The sequence below is a fragment of the Clarias gariepinus genome, chromosome 4 (assembly GCF_024256425.1).
Source record: "Clarias gariepinus isolate MV-2021 ecotype Netherlands chromosome 4, CGAR_prim_01v2, whole genome shotgun sequence".
In the NCBI taxonomy this organism is placed as follows: Eukaryota; Metazoa; Chordata; class Actinopteri; order Siluriformes; family Clariidae; genus Clarias; species Clarias gariepinus.
The window spans coordinates 28115778-28140198 of NC_071103.1; the positions used below are offsets into that span (position 1 = coordinate 28115778).

Here is a 24421-nt window from a genome sequence, read left to right on the forward strand (position 1 = left end):
TCAGGCCTTCAAATAGAGCCTCATGAAACTCATAAATGTCAAATTACAAAAAAAATATTTTTAAGTTTTCACAAGACGACAACCACTACAACAGCATCTTAAGATTCACATATCCTTTATTTATTTACACACACTGAAATTCCTTGTAATCGGCAATCAGATGATACAAAATAATGGCAGGTATGTCTTAAATGATTTCCTCACATATTGGAAATCACTACCATCTCAGTTAAGTTATGACTTATGTTTTTTCTTCTTTTTCTTATGATGTCTCTCTTCAGGAGAGTGGGAATCCCTGGACACACAAAGAAGAGAACAGGTAAAAATGGCAAAGAAAAAAAACCCCAGAATGTTCCAATAGTTTAAAGAACATGGTTTTATGATCATTTGCAATGTGTAACTCTATTGGGAATAATAATCAAAGTTAGTGTTTCAGTGCTATACCTCCTTCTGCTTTTGCTTCCTCTTTCTTGGCTGTGCTCACGGCTACATTTTTGGTGACGTTTGTGGCGAGAGCTATTCTCATCTCTGGAACTCACATGAGATTCACGTGACTCGACAGAGGCAGAACGACCCTTATCTGGCAGCCTCCTAGACCCCACAATAATAAGGAACAAAAGGAAAAAACTCAGTGTATATCAAATACAGCATACTGATATTGGAGGTATATTGCAAGGCGTGCCTCTACATAGGAAATACATATAGCACATCTGTGTGTGTCTGGTATCTCTACAAAAGTATGACCAAATGTTTAAAAACATCTGAACATGTGGTCATTTCCCAAACTATTGCCACAAAGTTGTAAGCACACAACTGTATCGAATGCTTTTGTATGCTGTAACATTATAAGTTTCCTTCACGAGAGCTGAGACGCCTAAACATGTTCTAGAATGAAAATGCCCCTGGGCACAAAGCAAGATCAATAAAGAGATGGATTGCCATGTTTGAACTGGGAGAACTTTAGTAGAATTGAGATCAGGGGTTGTGCAGGACACTCAACACCTTTGGGATGAACTGGAATATTGACTGCATTTCATGTCTCCTCACTCAATATTAGTGCTGGACCTCACCAAGTGCTGGACCAGCTCTTGTGGCTGAATGAGGTAATCTCCAGAGCCACACTCCAAACTCTAGTGGGAAGCCTTCACACAAGAGTGGAGGTTACTATAAAAGCAAAGGGGGGAAATAAATCTGCAACTGAAGGCTCAAAAAACACATATTGGTGTTATTTAGGTGTCCACAAATTTTTGGCCATATAGTGTAAATATGGTTTGTATTTCTTTTCTTTAAAAAAACTAACCTCTACCTTTGACTAAGTATGCATAAGTAAGGAATAAAACAATGTAAGACATTTCAATAGAGAACAACAATCAAAGATGAGTTTGTGATGTCTATTATTTTTCAGTGACAATACATTCTGAAGGGTTTATTTCGCTGACAAAACTGCAATTTACCAGTAATTTCATGTTTTCAATGTATTAAATGGCCAACATGTTTTATAGCTTCATTTAATACTTGGGAACTTCTAAAAAACAAGCTTGTTCCTCTTATGATGTAGCAGCTGTAAAGAAATAATTCCCTCAGAAGCTTCCCTCTCGTTCTTCTTGAATAATAACAACAAAAAAACCCTTAAGTTACAGAGAAACTGGAAAGTGCCTCTAGAAAGTTCTCTTTTCTAAGGAGTTTGTGAAAAATCCACTGACATTTACAAAGCACTGGCACTCGAGAATCCCCTGTAAAGGTTAAAGAAATGTTTGCTTAGAGAAAGTTTACTATAAACAACTATATATCTTTAATTGTTTACACAGCAACTCTTTATCCCATTTATTATTAGATTATGTAGCGATGCACCATATAGTCATAAATTCCTGCAAATGAGATGCTACTACAGAAAAGTTAACATGTTTACATTTACATTTGGGCAATTGGCAGACGCTCTTATCCAGAGCGACTTACATTTTTTTATTTTTTTTTATCATTATACATCTGAGCAGTTGAGGGTTAAGGTTCTTGCTCAAGGGCCCAACAGTGGCAACTTGGTGGTTGTGGGGTTTGAACCTGGGATCTTACGAACCGTAGTCCAATGCCTTATCCACTGAGCTACCCGTGACATGTTAACCATGTTCATTCAATATAAACCTGTGTTTTGAATTACAAACAGCATTACGGTCAGCGCTGCAGGTACAAAAAAAAATTTGAAGCACATGTAGATAATATTACCAGGATAGCATTCTTTTTCTTACAAAGCCCCAAAGTAATAGAATAGCCTTCCAAATAGTGTTCGGGACTCAGACACAGTCTCAGTGTTTAAGTCCGGGCTAAAAACCTATTTATTTAGCCAAGCATTTTTATAAATAGATTTGCCTTAGGTAAAGGAGCAGATCTGGGGGACTCATGGACGTAGAGTATTATGGTGAACTGGTATGTTTAGATGCTGTCTTCCTCACTCTCATTGATCACTCAGGTTTGTTGACGGTGAGGTGATTTGTTAGCTTTACATTTCTGGAAGCCCTCATGTCTGTGTTTCCTTCTGGCTCTCCCTTTTTAGTTATGCTGTCATAGTTAGTCCTGCCAGAGTCTCTGCTTGCACTTTGCACTAAATATACATTCACCTTTTACATTGTTCGACTGTGACCATACCTAACTGTTATTTCTCCATCTCTTTTGCTCTCTCCTTTTCTGCTCTCTCCTCTCTCTCTCTCTCTCTCTCTCTCTCCTTTTTCCTCTACCCATCTGTCGAGCTATACATGTCGCTCCTGAGCTGCCAGTGATCCAGACCCCCTCTGCCCGCTGGACCTCTCTAACTCATCCTGGAGTCCTGCTTCTGGTTGGAGATCTCATCACATGGATGCCTCCGTGTGCTCTGCCTGGAATGCGTGTGGTGACTGGGGTTGGTTCCACTTTTCCATGAAAGTGGTCCTGTCCTCGACTGATGCAGACAGCTGTTCTCTGAGGACCTGTGACTTCAGTTGCTCAATAGTTCAGGACTGGAATTTCTCACAGTCTACCTGAGCCTCCAGGAACAAACTGGACTTTAATCTTACACATCTCCTCTTATACTGAACTACCAGTCTCGCATATTATTATGCACATCAATCCCTGCTATCTGTTTTCACCCAGATGAGGATGGGTTCCCTGTTGAGTCTGGTTTCTCTCAAGGATTCTTCCTATTACCATCTCAGGGAGTTTTTCCTTGCCACTGTCGCCGTTGTCCTAGGCTTGCTCATCAGGGACAATCATATAATTTTGATTCATACACATTCACATTTCATACAAACTTAATTCTTTTAATTGTGTAAAGCTGCTTTGTGATGATGTAAATCGTTAAAAGCGCTATACAAATAAAATTGAATTGAATTGAACTTCCGGTTTCTGGAGTTAAATCGCAAATAGCATAAAATAGGAATCTAGCGTGCTACAGGGGTGTATAATCCGCTTCTCTCACATAGGAAGTAGTGCCCTTGATCAGGGGTTATGGAGATATTTAGAATTCTGCCTTGTGTTTGAATCTTTTGTAAGAGTAAATAAAACAACACAGAGCCAATTCTGAATGACGTAGATGAATGAATTATTAAGGAGACTTAACTATTACGCATCGTTTAAGACAAAAATTTAATTAAAGGTTTTTTTTGTGACTGGTTTCGAATGTGGGATTTGCCAGGCAACTGCTCTTTCCTCAGTATTGCGGCCATACTGACCAACACTCACCCAGGCTGTGACCGACAGTTAGTGTAATATAATAATATTAGAAAACCTTTGACGTTGAGTAAAAGTGATATTATAAAACATTCTAAGGCTGTTACCATCTGTTATCACTAGGGTTACTTGTGGAATGGCTCTGGTCATTTAGTCTGATCACTTAGTCTAAAGTGATGTAGAATACTACACAACAATACCTGTGAGAGTGTTGTGAAGTTTTCTCCTCCTCCACTTTCTCCGCCTGCCACAGCTTGGCCAGCTCCCCCGAGTGGACATCAATCACTTCACGTATGATCTTTACAACACAATATTTACATGCATGACCAAACTTTCCAAACAAAATCTTTGCTGATTCTTCAGCACTGTCTTGTATGCACTTAAGAAAGAAAGAGGGTAAAAAAGAGCATTAAAGTACTGACCTCTGTGTATGACTTCTTGGTGATGTGAACATTTTTTGCTCTGTATGACTGACGACGTCTCCTGTAGTCCCTCATTTCAGCCAAGACTTCAAGGTGAGACTTTGGGCCACTTTTCTCTTCATCTATATTTAAAGAAGGGATTTACAACATGGCAATAGACAGTTCAAATACAGTTCCTAATTCAGCTAACACTTGAATCCGTGTTTTGCAAAATGCTAACATTAAACTGAGTGGACATTAGTTGACTGCTTGCCTTTGTTAAGCTTGGACACAAGATCCACGTAAAGATCTTCATTGTTGGAAGTCTTTGCGCTCTGCTGTATGGCTTCCTGTATGACGTGATCATACAGAGCCAGTCGGTCAGCTGCTGTGAGGTCACATATCGCTCGCTTGTGGTTCTGAGGCACATCTGCAGGCTCACTGGAGTAATCCTCTAAACACACAAAAATACCCTGTATTTGTTAAAGACTAGTTTCAGGATAGTTTTCATAAAATCATATAGATATTTCTTAAAATTACAAAAAAAAAAATGCACAGGATCTAGTTTATGAACACAAATGTACACTCCTAACATCAGATTAGAGTAATCAACACATATTTGTAGGACATTCACAATAATTTTTCACAAGACCTGACTTTAATTAATACATATTAGAAGGCATACATATTGTTGAAACATACCACGGAAGTGGATTCTCTTGCTACTGACTCAATGACCAAAGTTTTAGTCATAAAATATACTGACACCTAGTGTTTGAATTTAGATGGTCATAATTAGTCAGCATAAGTAACTACTTCAGTTACGGAATTTCATTAATGTAGATTTGTATACATGACACGTTGTTGCATTTGTTAACCGCAAGAAAACTTAATTTGTGAACAACCTCTGACTAGTGTCCCCGTCAAGTAGCAGGGAACTGAAGGCAATGCACATACACCTTCACGCCCTGCAGTCTTTCGGCGTCTGTGAATTGCCTTTTATACCAGGTAAGAAACACTTTAGCTAAGTGTTATGAATATACTGGAGATTCTGGCACATGTATGTTTAAAAGATAATTTAATAACTTGATCTACTCAAGACTTAAGTGACTACACTCAACTTCATGATCAAGATAACATGAGTAAGCTTATGTGCCCTTTTCCTGCCAAATATTTAGAATGGCCATAATGCCAAAAACTGTACATGCATTTCTTTTTTGTGTCCATCAACCTGAATAATAAGCAATTAACTATCTTGTTTGTCCTACAGATTATAAAGAGATTAATAAGAATGATTTATATTATTTCAGAAGAAAGTTTGCACCTATTAAGTGAATTTTAATTGTTCCGTATAATAGTTATTTTTCTATCAATGACTGGTCTCTTAAAAAAATCGAATTATTTCTAATGAAAAGGATGTAAAAAAAAAAAATCATTTAAAGGATATTTCAAAAGGATACATCAAGCATGAGCAGAAAAATGTCTTGAGTAGACAGCCTCTAATACTCACCCTTGTTACTAGGGAAAGAAATACAAAACAGAAATAAATCATGACAGTACCAATCACAGACTTGTGATGAAATATCTTGTGAATGAAGGTGCAAAACCAATTGACATTTACAGAAGAAGAATAGTACACAGTGATGGGACTCTGTAATAAAACATTTAAACAGTAAAAACATTATAAAGATGGCTGTACACCTGTAAATAACAATTTTGGGCAAGGTGGCTTGGAGCCCATTGCAGTTGTTTTCGTGTACATTGAGCAATTGGAACATATTCAGGAAAAATACCTGATATAAACACCAAAGTCATTTTGCATACATGACCTCATACTGCATGACCTACCACTTGCACATTACAGGGAATTGCCTAAGAGTTACTGCCACATCCCAGTACAGTACTGACCTCTCTTCAAGTGATTTTAAAACCATTAGTTCCTGGAAGGCCATAGTTTTAGTGTAAATGTGTAGCGATTCTACCCTGATGGTATCCAGAAGTGAACGCTGGAATAAGTGCACTAGTGTAGCAGGGGATTTATATAGAGAAATAAAGGCAGTTTTCTGTTATACTCCACAAATCAAAGTACTTGTTTGACTTGAACACCCCTTGTGGTAATGGTTAGTACAAATAAAAGGTACAGATATAAGGTGTGTAGCTTAAAACAAACTGTGAAGGAGGTAAACATTCTAAAAGTGTCCTGAGACTTACTTTGGCAGTAGGTTCCTGTCGACTGAACAAGAGGAGCACTTGCCCGGGCCTGCAGAATCACCTGATGTTGTGTATCTTTATCTGTACCAAATAACAATACATGATTTCTAATCTCTAACAAGAAAAGATATGGATAAAACAACTATACAATTAGGAAGAGTTAATCAACTTTTATACATAAAGTAAAAAAGTAATTGCCCTTAAACCTAATAACTAGTTGATCCACTCTTGGGGGCAACAACTGCTATAAAGCGTTTACAAAAACTGCAGATGTGCCATTCATATAGCAGTTTAGGAATTTTGGCCCACTCTTCTTTTTAGACTTGTTTTAATTCAGCCCCATTAAAGGGTTGTCAAGCATAAACTGTTAGTATGATTTTCTTTTTATGAAACACTGTGTTAGTTTTACACCAGGGATACACATCACGCAAATAAATTTTTTTTTGTTTTCCACTTTTGTCTTATCAGTCTACAGAATATTTGACCAAAGTTCATGGGGATACTCGAGATGTTTTTTTTTGACAAATGTGTGTTGAGCCTTGGAACTCTCATATGGATGTCATTTTTGCTCAGTTTCTTTCTTGAATCATGAACACTGATCTTAACTGTGGCAAGTGAGGCCTGCAGTTCTTTAGATGTTGTTCTGGGTTCTTTTATGAGCTCCTGGATCAGTAGCCATTGTGCTTTTGGAGTAATTTTGGTAGGCCGGCCACTACTGGGAAAGGTCACCACTGTTCAAAGTTTTGTCCATTTGTGGATAATGGCTCTCACTGTCGTTTATTGGAGTCCCAAAGCCTTAGAAATGGCTTGGTAACTGTTTACAGACAGATGTTTACTTGTCTGCTCTTAAAATTCTTTAAATTGTGTTGCTTTTTGCGATCTTTAAGCCTTCTTCACTTCGCCTATTTAAGTGATTTCTTGATTCAAATGTTCTGGCAGAAATCATTTACGGCATTTGGCAGCCGCCTTTGTCCAGAGCAACTTAATTTTTGTTTCATTATACATCTGAGCACTTGATGGTTAAGGGCCTTGCTGTTAACAGTGGCCACTTAGTGGTGCTGGGTTTTGGATCTATCTTTGTGTATTAAAATTTGTTTAATCATTTAAATGTGGCAAATATCCAAAAACAATACAAAACAGGAAGATGCTTTTTCACAGCTATATACTGTATATATAGAATGTGTATGTGTCACTGCCTTCAAGCAGTCTCACCCAATTTTATGCTGGGAATGTTGGCCTTCTCATAGCAAATTGATGTATCGTACATCTCTGCCTAAAACACACACAAAAAAGGCAACGTTTTGTGATGAATAAATTATTATTAGGGCATTCAGCACATAAAGCTTAATTTCTAAGAATTCAGCTCAATAACCAGGAGGCTTATAAACAAACCTGTTCTTCTTTGGAGTATCCTAACTGGGTGAGCAGACAAGTAGTTTTGTGGTTCTCCATGTTTCTAGACGGGACTGTGTGGTTCGAGTCAAGGGGACACACTACCAACATGTCCTGAGAAATAACAAGTCAGACATTTCAGCAAGCTAGTGCTAGGCTGCATTAGCTTTCCATGGCTAACACACACGTATAGCATAGCGTTACAGGCCTGGTATGTTTCAATCAAACAGGAATTTCTCTTATGTCTTGGTTAATGCAAAAATCAGGTTGTTGTTACTACCTGTGAGGAATAATTCTCCCAGCTCCATCCCAGCACATCGAGCAGCTCTGTCAGTTGTGTCCGACAGCTCTGACTAAACTCAGTCAGTTGATGCAGCGTCTCTAACCGACCCTGAAGCGCCTCGGAGGAATCAAACTCACTCATTTTTACCTCAACACTACTTTCCTAAGCCAAGTCTTGTTCAAAGCTTATATCCACAACATACTACTATTGTATGAAATAGTAGCTAACAGCGTTTCAGGAGCATGTCTCACCACTAGCCATTACTTCACATCCTTCACAGTGCACTACAATAGGAAGCGATTTGGGATCGACCAAACAAACACCGCGTGACCCGGAAGTACAGGGCTTCCTTATTCCGGTTAGTTTCACAGATCCAGGACCAGGCTTAGCAATATGTCAACCAGTACAATGCGTCGCCTTCTACAATGCACTGACCTTAGATCGGCTAACGGCGACTTCTTGGACAACCTTATGTCTGGTAAAAAAAACAAGCAGCGATTCCTAGATTTCGATCTAATTAGTGATGGTTTTGTTGCACCAAGATGTATTTTATTGCATTTATTACATGTCCTTGGATTTGTAGAATTAGCGGGTAGGTTGTCGGTTATTGTTATCACCCTGAGGAGCTGAGTCATCGCAGAAATTAATTTGCTGGGAACTAAAAGCAGGTAAACATACTCAGTGTAGGCGTAATGGTAATAATGACAGACATCGTATAAACGACGATAACAGTAAAAATTGAGTCAAACTGCTACGCGTTTAGATGTCCAGACTTTGTGGTTTGCCCGTATATATATGTAAGTAGTGTGTTTGTTAGTGTTTTAATGTGAGACATTACACCACCTTTGTAAATTTTACAGTTTTACAATTTTAAATAACATTTCTACTGTCAGAATTATATCGTATTTTAAGTAACATTCTCTTACCATCAGATTAGGATCCAGTTTCTGGAAGGAATTTTACAGTAAACCACTATGGGAAACCAGCTGGCAGGAATTGCTCCATCGCAGATATTGTCTGTCGACAGCTATTTCTCAGACATCCATGAATATGAATACGACAAAAGTCTTGGCAGCACCAGATTCTTTAAGGTGGCCAGGGCAAAGCACAGAGAGGGTTTAGTAGTGGTAAAAGTGTTTGCCATTCAGGATCCGTCACTGCCGCTGACCAGCTACAAGCAAGAGCTGGAAGAATTGAAGATCCGACTACATTCCTGCCAGAATTGTTTACCCTTTCAGAAGGCCACGCTGTCAGAGAAAGCAGCCATTCTTTTTCGGCAGTACGTTCGCGACAACCTGTACGATCGTATCAGCACACGACCTTTCCTCAATAACGTGGAGAAGAAATGGATTGCATTCCAGATCCTCAATGCCGTAGACCAGGCACATAAATCTGGTGTGCGTCATGGTGACATTAAGACTGAGAATATTATGGTGACTAGCTGGAACTGGGTTCTGCTCACAGACTTTGCTAGTTTTAAACCCACATATCTACCTGAGGACAACCCAGCAGATTTCAACTATTTCTTTGATACATCCCGAAGGAGAACCTGCTACATAGCTCCAGAGAGGTTTGTAGATGGCAGTATGTTTGCCACAGAGAGTGACCAGACTACTCCACTCATGGATCTCAGCAACAGCAGCCAGAGGACCAGAGGAGAGCTCAAACAACTAATGGACATTTTCTCAGCTGGTAAAAAAAAACATACTTGTATATGTGTATATATTTTTAAACCCAGTTTTAAGCTATGTAAATCATTTCACATCCTGTATCTGTTTCCCAGGTTGTGTCATTGCAGAACTGTTCACAGAAGGGGTGCCACTCTTCGATCTCTCGCAGTTGCTGGCTTATCGCAAAGGGCAGTTTCAAACTGAACAAGTTCTGATGAAAATTGAAGACAAGAGTATCCGAGAGCTGGTATTCGGGATCTTATTTACATTTACAATTAGGCATTTGGCAAATGCTCTTATTTAGAGTGACTTATAAAAGTGCTTTGTAGTTTCCATCATTGGATAGATCCTTACACTGGTTACTAGATAACTAAGTATCATAAGTCAAACACTGTTGGGAAGTTTTCTTTTTTTGGGGGGTGGGTAGAGATTAGCCCAAGTACTGAAGAAACAGATATGTCTTAACTCGTCGTTTAAAGGTTGCATTTAAATGATTGCATTTATTTAAAAGATTAAAAGATTAATAGATTAACAGATTGCACTCATTTTTTCACATACCCAACATTCTATAAGAGCTATTGGCTTCATACATTTAAATACCTTCAATATGGCATCCCTTCAATGTGAATGTGTATACATTTGTGATAGGTGGCCCAGATGATACAGCGAGAACCTGAAAAACGCTTGACAGCAGAGGAGTACTTAAAACAACAACGAGGCAAAGCCTTTCCTGACATCTTTTACAACTTTCTTCAGCCCTACATGGCCCAGTTTGCTAAAGAGACTTTCCAGTCTGCAGATGAGCGAGTGTTGGTGATTCGAAAAGACCTGGAGAACATCCTCAATAACCTATGTGGTAATGGCCAAGTAAGAAAATCTGAGATGCAAGAGAAGGCTTCACAGGAGCTTGCATCAAGCAAAGAACATGGGCTAGTTGTTCTGGTGTCAGTTATCACGTCCTGTTTGCAGACTCTGCGTTTTTGTGATTCCAAGCTTGCGGCACTAGACTTGGTGCTTCATCTGGCCAGCAGGTTAAGTGTGGAAATCCTTCTAGATCGAATCACTCCTTACTTACTTCACTTCTGCAATGATTCAGTGCCTCGTGTCAGGGCTGAAGCTGTACGCACGCTGGCTAAAGTCCTGGCACTGGTCAAAGAGGTGCCTCGAAATGATGTCAATATTTACCCAGAGTACATTCTGCCCGGCATTGCTCACTTGGCCCAAGATGAAGCCACAATTGTCAGGCTGGCTTATGCGGGTAAGATAAGTGAATATAATTTCTACACTCATATTGTTAAACACATGCCTATATAATGATTTCACTGGTATGATTTTCTTCACTAGAGAACATTGCTCACCTGGCAGAAACAGCACTGCGCTTTTTAGAGTTAGTGCAGGAGAACAATCTCAACTGTGAACAGGATGTCAATGGAGACGATGCAGAGGAAACACGTCACCTCAATGAAAACTATGATTCAGGTACATGTCTGTTAAGCAGTTATTTTTCTTTGCTATAAAAATTGTAGATTTTCAAATTTGAGTAATGTTAGGTAATATATGGTTATTTTATGTACTGATAAAAAAAAAACTTCTATGAGAATAAAGAGCTCTTTTTAAGCGTGAGATGACAATAATTGGAATTGATTTAGTTTATTAGGGCCCAAGCACTATAGACATTTAGAGACACATTTGGAGCTCATTGAGCCGAACAACTTTCGCACTGCATATCCTCGGCTCAACTCAACAAGAGGCCGGGTTATTTTGGGTCGTTCGCAAAAAGCGCACCCGATGGATTTTAATGTACTCCTCCTAGGGAACGATCGTCACCAAATCGAGCCGATGTGATCTAAAGACATTAAGGATGCAAAATTGCGGAGGGATTTTTGACATCTCAAACGGGTCAGCCGTGATAATATATATAATATATTGATAATATATATATATATATATATATATATATATACATTTATATATTCAGTGACATGTTCAGTGACATCGCGTTGAGGAACATCATAGTGTGATGCTTTTTCCTCAGCATTTCTGGCCTATTGTACACGTACACATCACAAATGTTAACACTCGCTCTCTTACACACACATACACACACATTACAAATGTTAACACTCTCACACTCACACAGACACACACGCACGCACAAATATACACACTCATACACACATTTACACACACACATGCACAAACACACCCATATATCGCACACATGCACAAACACACCCATATATCACACACATGCACAAACACTCTCATATATCACACACACATCACAAATGTTAACACTCACACACTCACATCTCTCTCTCACACACACATACACTAACAAGTCATGTCTCACACATGCATCACTCACATACCAACACACATCACAAACAGATTTACTCAACACACACAGACTGATACACCCACACACACACACACACTCAACAAATATTTAGGGCCTAATCAGCCCTATATAGGATGTGATGTGTGCAAATTGTCGGTGCATCCGAGCTGCGATGGCTTTTTGTAAGTCTTAACGCACTTAAATAACACACAGATTGTGCGGTGCACCCGGGGTGTCGATGGTGCAGGGTGCTTTGGCCTGTCATTGTTGCTTGGAACTATATTTAATATTTTTCTTTCCTCCAGAGCTGCAGGCATTGCATGAGATGGTTCAGCAGAAGGTGGTGACCCTCCTTAGTGACCCGGAGAACATCGTGAAGCAGACACTGATGGAAAATGGCATCACACGCCTTTGTGTATTTTTTGGTAGACAGAAGGCCAATGATGTCCTCCTTTCCCACATGATCACCTTTCTAAATGACAAGAATGACTGGCACCTCCGTGGAGCTTTCTTTGACAGTATTGTGGGTGAGTTATTTTTTTCTTGTTTTTTTTCCATAAGTTATTCTCATAATCAAAACACAAAAAAGTTGTTTTATGATATTAAACATGCCTGGGAAATGTATACCTAGTTGAACGACACACCATTGTCTATCTTCTACAGGTGTAGCAGCGTATGTGGGATGGCAAAGCTCATCCATCCTAAAACCACTGCTACAGCAAGGCCTGAGTGATGTGGAGGAGTTCGTCATCTATAAAGCTCTAAATGCTTTGACTTGCATGTGCCAGTTGGGACTCTTACAGAAAACACACATCTATGAGTTTGTCAGTGACATTGGTGAGGGATATGGTTATATTAACGTTTACACTGGAGATACATGGAATTGCAATGTAATATACTTGTTTAATTAACAAAAATGTAAATAAAGTTATGAAGTTTTAAAGGCCTAATTTAGATAACAAAAATCTGTTTGTTTTGATAAACCATGCAGCAACATTGTGTGTGTGTGTTATCTTGCCAGCTCCTTTTTTGTGCCATCCCAATCTATGGATCCGTTATGGGGCTGTGGGATTCATTACCGTGGTTGCACAACATCTAAATATTGCTGATGTGTACTGCAAGTTAATGCCACACCTCAACCCTTTTATTACCCAGCCTATTATACAGGTGAGATTACACATTTAAATTCTGTGTCTTAAAGTAACACTTTGGGTTCTCGTTACACAGTGACTTTTTATTCTTTGACAGATTGATAAGGAGATAGTGCTCTTGAGTGTACTCAAAGAGCCCGTAAACCGCTCCATCTTTGACTACGCTCTTCGCTCCAAAGACATTGCCAGTCTCTTTAGACACCTATTGCTTCGACAAAGGAAACGGAATGGCTCCATCCCTGAGTGCCCCATTCCTGAAGATCCTGCTATTGTACAACTTCTCAAGAAGCTCATATCACAGGTCAGACAGAGCGTATATGTAGCCTTCTCTCTATAGAAGTGGTAGAAATGTTTCATATCACAGTGTTGCTCATTTTGAACATACTGATGTCATATACTGTAGGTTATTTAATTATGTGCAACTAGCCATGTTTTGGACAGTAGCAGGAAGTGTGTGAACTGGGCTATTATCATTCTTTCTCATTAATAATTGCATGATGATACAGAACAATTAATTAGGTTGCAGCTTTCACTCATGTTGATGAATTAAAATTGTTGCTTTTTAAAATTAAAATTAGAATTAAAATTTTTTGGCAAGCATTTGGCCAGTTCCTGTACCTGACCAGTTTCAGAGGATTTTTTTTTTACTAAATCACATAGTGACCTATGAATCATTCGAACATACAAAACATCTAACTTAAGACATGAACCATTAAGAAAGAGGTGGAGACGATGACAAATGATCAGGCCGGTGATCAGTATACTGCTGATGCTGAATGCTGAGGGAAAAGAGGTTGCTGCTGAGGTTATTACATAAAGAACCATTTTTTAAATTATATCTATAGGCACTTTGCACCGTTTCAACGTTGGTCCCATTTCTTTCATTTTATTTATGTAATTAATTTTTATTTTATATACAAGATTTTATATTTAAAGAAATTATAAGTGGCTCAGGAGAGATGAAATAAGGTTAAGGAGAGTTTTAGCATTTTATAACATTATAAATGTGTTTTGCATTTCCATCTTATATATTCTTCACTAGTAGGATATAAGAAAAAAAGTAATTAATGCCTGTGGCCAATGTATACTTTGGGAATTGTGTATATTGATGTAAGTATTTTGTAAGAGTGAAGATATAGGTGCTGATGATCTGAAGAATCCACTGGTGCAGGTATGGTTGGAGCTGTGGTGCAGGTGAGGAGAGTTCTGAGGAGGCATTTTGTGCCATTGGGTGATCGGGCGACACACTGCCAAAGTGCTAGAAAGAGGATTTTTAAGGTCAAGCTGTAATTGTTCTAGGCAGTTACTCCTGTCTGTGGTGTGGAAACACAATGGGGTGGTTAATTAAAAACATGCACATTTTTATCCAAAATAATAGATTGTGTTATGTTTTTGGTGCATTTGTATCTTAAAATACTACTAACTGCTTCCGTGAAAAATTATGACTTGAATGCACTAGCGTGTGAACCACTGTGTAAAACAAAAGTTTGCAGTTCAGGAAAGATAGTATAGAAAGTAAATTTCGTAGGAGTGTCCACTACTTTTGTTACAATCTGCATATTTGAATTTTATTGAATTTTAACTGGTGGCATGGTGGCTTAGTGGTTAGCACTGACACGTTCCACCTCCAGGGTCGAGGGTTCGTTTTTCTGCCTAAGGTCTGTGTGTGGAGTTTGTATGTTCCCTGTGCGTGGTGGGTTTTCTACGGATACTCTGAATTCTTCTCACAGTGCAAAGACATGCAGGTTAGGCGTTCCCAAATTGTTCCCTGTGATGGATTGGCACCCTGTCCAGTGCCTTAAGTCTTATAGGCTCCAGGCCCCCGACAACCATGTATTAATGGTTAAAGTAATATAGATGATGAGTGATATAGATGATGAGTGAGTAAATGAGTTAATTTTAACTTGAACGTCTAGATAGTGTGTGGCATCTTACCAATATTTTTTATGTGTTCCAAATTGTTTGGGAAAGGTAGGCAAAAGGAAGCACGATTAAGCATTCTGCTTGTTGATGATGCGTTTACTGTAACTGCATGAGAAAAATGGCTACTACTCATTGTCCATTGCTCCTCTGTATTTGGCTTGAAGGAGAAAGAAGTGATATAGAGTCATGAGGAATTTTTGGGCTAAAGCCGAATGAGATTCATGAGCATTGACAGTTTAATGACCTGCCTTGTGTTGTCACTGTGCTTAGGAAGAGGTTATAGTTTCACACAGCATGATAATATGTTGTGTAGGATTAGGATTCTTATTTGCATGGCCCTTCATAGTCAAGAAATGTCATTGCATGCCTCATGTTTTAATTTTCTTTCAGGGAATGACCGAGGATGAGGAGGACAAACTCCTGGCTTTAAAGGATTTCATGCTGAAGTCTAGCAAGGCCAAGGCCAACATTGTGGACCAGACCCACATGAGTGATGGGGCACAGAGCGGAGTTATTGAACTGGGTTTGCTGGGTATCACTGGGCGCCAGGTGGACTTGATCAGACCAAAGCAAGAATCCGAGGACAAAAGAGGTACACAGCACGTTAGGCATTACTTGTCATGTTGTTGTATGAAGCTGCACCATATTTAGTTTGTCATGCAGGTTAACATGTATGTTTTTTTGTTGTTTGCAGACTTCATCTCTACTATTTCTGGTATATTATTTAGCTTCAAATAACAATGTTTTTCTTTGAAGTGTAATTAAAAATCCTGTCATGTTTGTGAACTGTCTAAACCTGGCCATCTGTAGTTTATTCTGACTATATGCATATTGATATAAGGTACATTACTCCTACTTCTGCACAGTATTGGCTTAAATCAGTGCATAAAAATTGATAAGAAATATGTTCTTGTTAGAGCATGCATGTTACAGTAACTCGAAAACAGCTTATTGGAAGGCTGAACTGCATGCAAGTAAAACAGTAAGTTTAATAATTGAACTGATTTTGCTGTATGGCATGGACCACACCATATAGCTTTTGGTGCACTCCAAGAGTCTCTGGCCCAATCCACAGAGGCCCTATATTACTTATATGTTTCTTATATTTGTTATCAGAACTGTTAACTAACTGCTTTTACCTTTAGTGCATTGTTTTTGCTTTTGAATAAAAATAATACATTTGAAATAAAAAATTTAATATTTTCTGTAAAGAATTTATAACAAATTCTAAATGTGCCATTTCTACATTATGTAATGTGTCAATAACTCTAAGCTTTTGATCTTGATCTGTGTGAGTTATGAGTTGTACTGCTGCCACATTATTGGCTGATTAATCACTGGCTAATAACTGGGAGATAATAAAACAAGCAAATGTTCCTGATAAAGTGTGTATATTAACCCATTGTGCTAAAAACAACTGACGCAAAGAAAGAAAAAATTAAAACCCAGGTTGGAGAAAACTAATTGGTTTTTTTTTTACTCTTTTTTTTGCAGCCCGTAAGCACACAAAGCAGGACTCAAATCTAAATGAGGAATGGAAGAGCATGTTCGGTTCTCTGGACCCTCCCAGCTCCGCACCAGCTCTGCCGACGGTACCTACTGTTCTACTTGCAAGCGGTGGCGGGGAACCCAACGGGACTGTGGCGGGCGGGCGTCTGCGATCAGAGAGTTCCTCCCAGACTCTTAACCTCCCCCATGTTCCATCCTCAGCTCAGGTCGACTGCTAAGCCGACTACACCTTAGCTTGCCTCCTTTCTTTTCACATTTTCTGTTTAATCCTTCCCTTTATTCTCCATATATCCATGTGCTCATCTTGACTCAAACCCTTTAGCTAAGTGGCGTAAATATTTGACTGTTTCATAGCTTTACTAGATACAGTACTTAAGTTATATTGTCTTCCTGTGTTCCTATATTAGATACCAGAAAGTGGAGGCACTCAGACAAGAAAAGCCACAGTGTCCCCTGCTGTTCAGGTGGTGCAGTCGATGACTGGGGCGTCAACCTACCAGCGGCGTGTGACTACTTGCAAAGCCGAGCTGCAGCAGCTCGTGCAACAGAAGAGGGAACAATGCAATGCAGAAAGAATGGCCAAGCAAATGATGGAGAGTGCAGAGTGGGAGAGCAGACCTCCGTTGCCAGGTTTGCAGCTGAATCTAATCTCACACTTGTTTTGGGCCATTACAACATCTGGAAACCCTTAGCTGAAAGCTGTAGATGTCACGGATACCAGCAACATTAAACAATACAGATGAATAATATTAATTAAATAGACAGCAGATGCTTCCTTAGAAATCCACAATGGTTCTAAGGTCTGGCTAACAAATCTGTTGCTCTCTCTGACTTCTCTCTGATCTCTTCATTTTATTAAGTTATTATATGTTTACATGGAATTTACATTTTTCAGTATTTCAAGTGTCTGCAGTAAATTGAATTGATTTATTTCTGCAGGATGGCATCCTAAAGGCTTGCTAGTAGCCCATCTCCACGAACATAAGTCAGCTGTAAACCGAATTCGAGTATCTGATGAGCACTCTATCTTTGCCACATGCTCAAATGATGGCACTGTGAAAATCTGGGACAGTCAGAAAATGGAGGGCAAGACAACAACCACAAGGTAGAAAATCAGTAAACAACAAGCTTTGCAGTACAGCGGAATAGTGGGGGTGGGGGTGCTTGTGTGCGTGTGTGTGTGTGTGTGTCCTGCACTGCAGCCCCCTTTGCTCCCCTTTCCTCCTGTCCTCTCTCTGGTCTCGATCACTGCAGCTAGGGTTCTTTTGCAGTGACTGTGTAAAAAAACTAATGACACACATGAGGTGTGTTCCAAACGGCCTGAAGTACCCAAGGGTGTTCAGCCATGTTAAGTGTGATTCCAAACCGTAATAAGCGAAAATGTTCAGTTCGAAGGGAACTGTGAACGTTGTAGGGAAAGAGTGAACACCTGTTGTTGTAACTAGTCCCGTACCGTTTGTTGTAGACCCATGAATGAGGTTATTATTCGGGAATGGGGTGCTATGACCCAAGTCCCAAAAAGTCCTTTAGACTTTACATTTGAGACCAATTTTGACAGATTCTAGGGCAGAGTAAGAATTTGGTACAAATCTCAAATTCACCACATTTGACGAGGCTTGCAAGCTGTGTCAGAACATACCCCCGCAAGAGGGTACAAGTTGTACCCCTGGGGTGCAAGAGGTGCCCAAATTTGCCCCATTAACATATAATGGGAAAAAAAATCCCATAGATTTAACATTGAGACCAACTTTGACAGAATCTAGCACAAAGCAAGAATTTGGTATAAATCATTGATTTAAGTTTAGAAACTTTGAAAATGTGGATCCAGTCAACCAATCAGTCTTTCGCATTTATCATAATGTTCATAAGCCACCCCCACTAGCAACATAAAGAGCATGTTGCTAGAATGATTAGAATGTTGCCAGCATGATGCTAACTATATAAGCATTTTGTTAACAGCATTATTAGCATGTTCTTAACAGCATTATTAGCATGTTGTTTGCACAATGCTTACATAATTAGCAAGTTTTAAGGTCCTTAATATGAAATTTCCATGGTAGCAGCGACAGGTATCCGAGGGGCTTATGTTACCATGGTAACGCATGGAGGACGTGACTGTCTGCACTGATGACTTTGCAGGGTGTTTCGAATGGTGGAGTTTTGTCGAAGAAAGTTAAACTATACTTCGGAATGTAATGCAGCCATTCTGTCTACTTACCGCATTCAGCTGCTTGTTCTCCGCTCTTTTAAAACATGCCAATCCTTACCATTAACATCAATACTGCCAACTAGTGGATAGGTAAACAATAAACGTACCTATCCACTAGATTGCAATAGTAAGGATTTGCATGTTCTAAAAGAGCGGAGAACAAGCAGCTGAATGGGGGAAGCAGAGCGCATGTGTGTCATTAGTTTTTGTTATACCTATTTCATGCCTTTCCGTTGTTTTCAATAAAGGCACAAGTTACAGAACTGTAGGCTCTGTGTTCCTATACTTTTCAAAGGCAGAGTGCAGGTTAATTTGTTTTACTTTATATTTTGTATCAATTATTTTTGTATAAAGTTGTGGAACAAATCGTATGAGTTTTTCACTATTTCTTATGGGGAAATTGACTTTGATATATGATGTACATGTTTTGATATACAATTTTTTTTCCGGAATCTTCCAGGAACTTATGGAATAACATTTTGTAGCCTTGATTAAGCTACATTTTTCATCCATGCATTACCCTTAGGCTACAAGTGCAAACAGTTATATAGAATTCGAGGCTTTGTCTCAACCTGCACAATGCACACTTAGAGTCTGTCTTTTGTCTAGTGTCAGCTGGTTCTTACTGTGACTGCCTGATCAAGCAGCAGTCAGTGCATTGTGACTTGATATGGTCTATCATTGCTTATTCTGGGGTACCATATGCACCACACCTACAGAAGAAACTAGTCACGTAGAGTAACTCCAGTTCATATACACAATTCAGTCATAACTGTGATGGTCTAGTCTTTGGTCTCCATGGGCATGGGTAGCCTTTGTTGCCCTTTAACCTGTCCCCAATATATTTGTGTATAGTTGGTGACCAGTGTTATTCACTCATAATTTTATGGCTGATCAGTGTTCAAGCTCTGTCTGTGCCTCAACCATTGGATCGCAGGTTGAAAAAGGTTTTTTTTCCCATGGCCCTTTGCATTTCCATGGCATTTTTTCAGCACCTAAAAGCTAATAGCACAGATTTCTTTCACATTTTCTCTTCCATTCACTTCTCCTTTTAATTCATTCTCTTACTCTTACTCAACCACCAGGATTGGCTTTGCTTATATTATTTACATTTACATTTACAGCATTTGGCTGACACGCATATCTAATGCTCTAATCTGAGCAGTTGACGGTTAAGAGCCTTACTTAAGGGCTCCACAGTGGTAGCTGTTCTTAGTAGTGTTAATTCTTTATATTGAAGTGGGCTTGTTAAATTTCTTTTGTAATAAGACATGAAAATCTAATGGAAAATGTTGAACTTGTGTTTTAGGTCAGTGCTCACATATTCCCGTATTGGCGGTCATGTGAAAACCTTGACGTTTTGTCAGGGGTCACATTACCTTGCTGCTGCTTCAGATAATGGTTCCATTCAGCTCCTTGCAGTCGAGGCCCACAAGCCACCTAAATCCCCTAAAGTTCAGCAGTGTCAGACCAGGTAAGTGATATCAACTGTGAGAGGATTTAATAATTGACATTTATATAGAAATGATTAAGTTAAACATGTTTTAAAGATCGGGTAAGACCAATATTGTAATAAAGTAGCATAGGAGAATACCAACTATAAGAAAAGAATATAAGAATATGTGTATGACTGTGTATGTGACAAATATAAATTGAACTTGAATTTATTCCATCTTTAACAAAACATGTTTCACGTCTTTTGCTGTTTGCAGGTTCCTGGACTTGAAAGAGGATGGTTGTGTGGTGGATATGCATCATTTTAATTCTGGGGCTCAGTCCGTGCTGGCCTATGCTACAGTGAATGGCTCCCTCGTGGGCTGGGACTTGCGCAGCAACACCAGTGCCTGGACCCTGCACCATGATCTGCACCTCGGCCTCATCACCTCTTTTGCTGTGGACATGCACCAGTGCTGGCTATGTGTGGGTCAGTAATGTTAAGTGCATATATATATATATATATATATATATATATATATTATTATTATTGTAGTAATACACAATGCCTTTATGGAATTATACTTAAGTCCAAGTGCACCTGTTTGCTTGAAGGTACAAGCAATGGAACAATGGCATGTTGGGATATGCGATTTCAACTGCCAATCTCCAACCACTCCCACCCAGCCCGAGCTCGAATCAGGCGTCTACTCATGCATCCCCTATATCAGTCCTCAGTCATAACAGGTGAGATGCTTTGTATATTTATTTAATTTGTTGCAGCAGGTATATTTATCATCAAAAAATAACAGCCAATGATCAAAACCAGAAAAAGTCATAACTATGGAAAAACACATTTTGGCAATTCAGTTTTCAGAATTCTAAGTGCACTCATTCTTCAGCAGATACTTTGCCAGATACTCATAAAAAATAAAGGGATTGAAGAGACAAACCTGATTTTGGTTCTTGTACCCCACCTTACTTGTTGTAATTCATCTAGAATTTAAATTAACACCCGATGAGGAAACTATGCATCAAAAACTCTTTAGCTTCTGGTCATAGACCCTGACAACAAAGAGAGAGAGAAAAAAAAGAAATATTGCCTTTTTAACTCCCACCGTACTTCTTTCCTTTTTTTTATCAATAGCATTTGAGACTAATAGCAATCCTCTATGTTTCTCAGCTGTCCAAGGAAATAATGAGGTCTCAATGTGGGATATGGAGACAGGAGACCGGAAGTTCACTCTGTGGGCCAGCTCTGCTCCACCTCTCTCAGAAATGCAGGCATGTTTTAACTCCTCATTCACACAAACAAATCCTCTATGATGTTAACTGTCTGCCAGATTATTAGGTACACCTATTAAGTAGTTTTTTGCCCCTTATTCAGCCTTCAGGATGGCATGTTTGCATTGTGCAAGAATACTATACCATGCAAATATAATTGTACTTTTAAGACCATTGACCAGATGTATGATTGCGTATGTCCAGTAGTTATGCAGGTCACAGAAGCAAAATCTTCAACTTCATAGTCATCTTTAGTGGAATCATGTGTATTGTGACATGTTACATTGCCAAGCAATCCACATGAGGTTAGAATAAACTGTAGCCAGTGCTAAAGCCAGTGAAATGCTGGATTTAGATATGGCATGCTGTTTAGACATTCCATGATGAGTGTCAGAGGCCTAATGATTACCAGAAAAACATTCCTCTCACCATCCCTTTTATCACCAGCCTGTATTGTTTAAATGAAACAAGATGGATCCTAGATTATATTGCCTGATGAGGCTTTTTGCCTGATGTTCTTGCTTCAGTGATCATTTTATCAACACCCTTTTTCCTTATTTTTTACTGTAAATCATTTAGCATGTTTGATACAGTATTTGACATTCTGCATACTAAATCTGCCCATGATTTCTTAAATTGTGAATTGTGTCTGTTTCCTTGTACAATTCTTCCTATTTTCCATTGATATCCACAAGGTGATATTGTTTCCAGTATGTTTTTTTTTTCTTTTCACACCACCCTTGACCCTTGTATGTATAAATAGGACAAGAAGACATCTGTGTGAGAAAAGTTTATCTGGTTTGACAATTAAAAGCCTCGATTAAGACTAGCTGTTGCTAGAAAGGATTGTCTGTGTGATTTAAACAACATATGAATATGTTCGCCACTCTCCCCCATGTTGTTGCTAATGCACTAAACACTTTACACCCAGGACTGTATTATTATTATTATTATTATTATTATTATTACTAGTAGTAGTGGTGGTAGTAATATAATTTGTTCAATATTTCCTTATTTTTGACAATCCCGTTTTCACTGTTTGCCCCAAGATCCAATAATAGCTATGTTAATAACCAAACTCACAGTGGGGAATGTATCTGACATTTGAACTTATTGAAGGGTAATGTGTAACTTCTACCCTGGCAACATATTGTAATATAAGATCAGGATAAAGATTAGTCTTCTTATATAAATTTGTGCTTCCTGTCATAGCCATCCCCTCATAGTGTTCATGGAATATACTGCAGCCCTGCTGATGGCAACCCTCTCCTACTCACTGCTGGATCAGACATGAGAATAAGGTAGTCACAATGTTACAATGTTTGTATTTTTATCACAAAAAAATAATAGTGCATTCTTGGTAAAAATTAATGCAGCACCATGCCTAGAAAACAGTAATTTTATTGCCTACTTGGAGTCTTATGATTTTTGAGATTATTAAACCATAACTTTTTTTTTTTTTTTTTTTCAGATTCTGGGACCTTGCATACCCAGAACGTTCCTATATTGTTGCTGGTGGTGCCAATGACTCCTTACACTGTCCTTCTGTATTCTACAACCGCAAGATAATTGAGGGGACTGAAGTTGTACAGGTTTGATTACTTGTTTTTTTTACCATTGTCATTATTATTTTTCTACGTATTTGTTTTTTCTTTAAATATAAAATATGTTCCCTTCTTTATTATCAGGAGATTCACAGTAAACAAAAAAGTGGTGCCACAGAGGATGCACCTCGCCGTGGTCCAGAGTCCTTGCCTGTGGGCCATCATGACATTATTACTGACATTGCCACCTTTCAGACAACCCAAGGCTTTATAGTCACATCCTCAAGAGATGGCATCGTAAAAGTCTGGAAGTGAGAACACTCATTAATGCCACAGTGTGTAGCAGTCTAAACACAATAACAATGTGCAATGGATCTGAATGCTATCCCCATGTGACCTAATCAGGTCTGTTATTTAATAGGATAAATATTTCAAGTTAATTTTGTGTTTTTTCTTGTCATAAGTATATGCAAAATATAAATGTGAATAGCATGGAGCAGAGCTAGACATGGGCAGCCAAAATGTGCTTGCTAGCCATGATAACATTAGCTACATACAGTGCAACTTCATGAGCAATTAATTTTGGTCATCAGTATTATGCAATAAACATTTATGGTAAACATTTTTTATAGTGCCACTTATATCTACAGTTTTATTTGAATAAAACATAAACTGATACAAAATACTTAATGACAAAAAAGTGACTATAAAGTATAGGTGGTGATAATCTAAAATCTCTCACTTCATTATTAGATGATGAACACGCATGACCATTTCTCACCTGATCAACAAAGTCTAATCACATTTATTAAGTTGGAATTTTTTTCAATGAGAAACAAAGCAAATGTTCAGAAATGTGCCTTGATCCAGATGTTATTAATAAAGGCATGGTATCACCTGTGTTATGGAAAAGATTTGACTCTCCCACCAGATATATATATTTGTTGTGCCATAGCAGACAAATGATTAGGTGGAACTGATGGTTGCAAGGTTTATATATGTATACTGGGCGGTAATAAACCTGAGCAAGAGCCTGGAGGTGTTGGTGAATCACAAATTGTGCTGGATACTGGCCCTCCAGGACTAGACGAGCCCTGACCCAGAAGAAACCCACACAAACACAGGAAGAACATTCAAAACTCCACACATACAGTCAACTGTTAAGATCAAACCAAACATCATGTATCAGATACAAAAATGCGTTAAGAGGGAGATTTTTTTTTTCACCAACTATTATCATTCACTGTAAATACTTTAGAAACACCACTGGCAGCAGTTAGAGATTTAGATGTCTACATTGCAACTCTGTTCACATATATAAACAACATGTCTTCTAGTGTTTCTACTATATTAAAATAAAATCTAGGTCTAAG

At 38.7% G+C, this 24421-nt stretch overlaps 2 protein-coding genes across 5 annotated transcripts; one reads left to right on the forward strand and one right to left on the reverse strand.

Moving 5' to 3' along the window:
• Positions 1 to 98: 98 nt before the first annotated feature.
• On the reverse strand, positions 99 to 8295 carry snrnp48 (small nuclear ribonucleoprotein 48 (U11/U12)). Its single transcript, XM_053493973.1, has 9 exons — positions 7981 to 8295; positions 7701 to 7814; positions 7521 to 7581; positions 6309 to 6389; positions 4372 to 4551; positions 4119 to 4240; positions 3897 to 3994; positions 445 to 591; positions 99 to 295 (listed from the first exon to the last, which is right to left on the reverse strand). Exons 1-9 carry the CDS (start codon positions 8122 to 8124, stop codon positions 235 to 237), a joined length of 1008 nt encoding a protein of 335 aa, XP_053349948.1. The 5' UTR covers positions 8125 to 8295; the 3' UTR covers positions 99 to 234.
• Positions 8296 to 8369: 74 nt separating this feature from the next.
• pik3r4 (phosphoinositide-3-kinase, regulatory subunit 4) lies at positions 8370 to 23488 on the forward strand. Of its 4 annotated transcripts, none has more exons than XM_053493971.1 (20): positions 8370 to 8461; positions 8916 to 9675; positions 9767 to 9900; positions 10302 to 10911; positions 10998 to 11132; positions 12300 to 12521; positions 12658 to 12831; positions 13016 to 13161; positions 13243 to 13446; positions 15459 to 15660; positions 16563 to 16783; positions 16985 to 17207; positions 17517 to 17682; positions 20096 to 20260; positions 20499 to 20710; positions 20836 to 20967; positions 21404 to 21504; positions 22717 to 22805; positions 22976 to 23096; positions 23193 to 23488. In XM_053493971.1, the coding sequence occupies exons 2-20, from the start codon at positions 8958 to 8960 to the stop codon at positions 23361 to 23363; spliced, it is 4146 nt and encodes a 1381-aa protein (XP_053349946.1). In that variant the 5' UTR covers positions 8370 to 8461; positions 8916 to 8957; the 3' UTR covers positions 23364 to 23488. The 4 variants fall into 4 exon arrangements, with proteins under 4 accessions (XP_053349946.1, XP_053349947.1, XP_053349944.1 ...); XM_053493972.1 differs by having other exon boundaries at positions 8386 to 8780; positions 16563 to 16660; XM_053493969.1 differs by having other exon boundaries at positions 8387 to 8780.
• The last annotated feature ends 933 nt before the right edge of the window (positions 23489 to 24421 follow it).

What these genes read in the sequence shown, in the direction of transcription:
- pik3r4 (XM_053493971.1), top strand. Translation starts at nt 8,958, where the DNA reads ATGGGAAACCAGCTGGCAGGAATTGCTCCATCGCAGATATTGTCTGTC. An exon ending in TTTCTTTGACAGTATTGTGG is followed by an intron (nt 12,522 to 12,657) that starts GTGAGTTATTTT and finishes TATCTTCTACAG; the next exon opens with GTGTAGCAGCGTATGTGGGA. An exon ending in CCAGTGCTGGCTATGTGTGG is followed by an intron (nt 20,711 to 20,835) that starts GTCAGTAATGTT and finishes GTTTGCTTGAAG; the next exon opens with GTACAAGCAATGGAACAATG.
- snrnp48 (XM_053493973.1), bottom strand. Translation starts at nt 8,124, where the DNA reads ATGAGTGAGTTTGATTCCTCCGAGGCGCTTCAGGGTCGGTTAGAGACG. An exon ending in TGTGTCCAAGCTTAACAAAG is followed by an intron (nt 4,241 to 4,371) that starts GCAAGCAGTCAA and finishes CTTTAAATATAG; the next exon opens with ATGAAGAGAAAAGTGGCCCA. An exon ending in GGAAGCAAAAGCAGAAGGAG is followed by an intron (nt 296 to 444) that starts GTATAGCACTGA and finishes TTGTGTGTCCAG; the next exon opens with GGATTCCCACTCTCCTGAAG.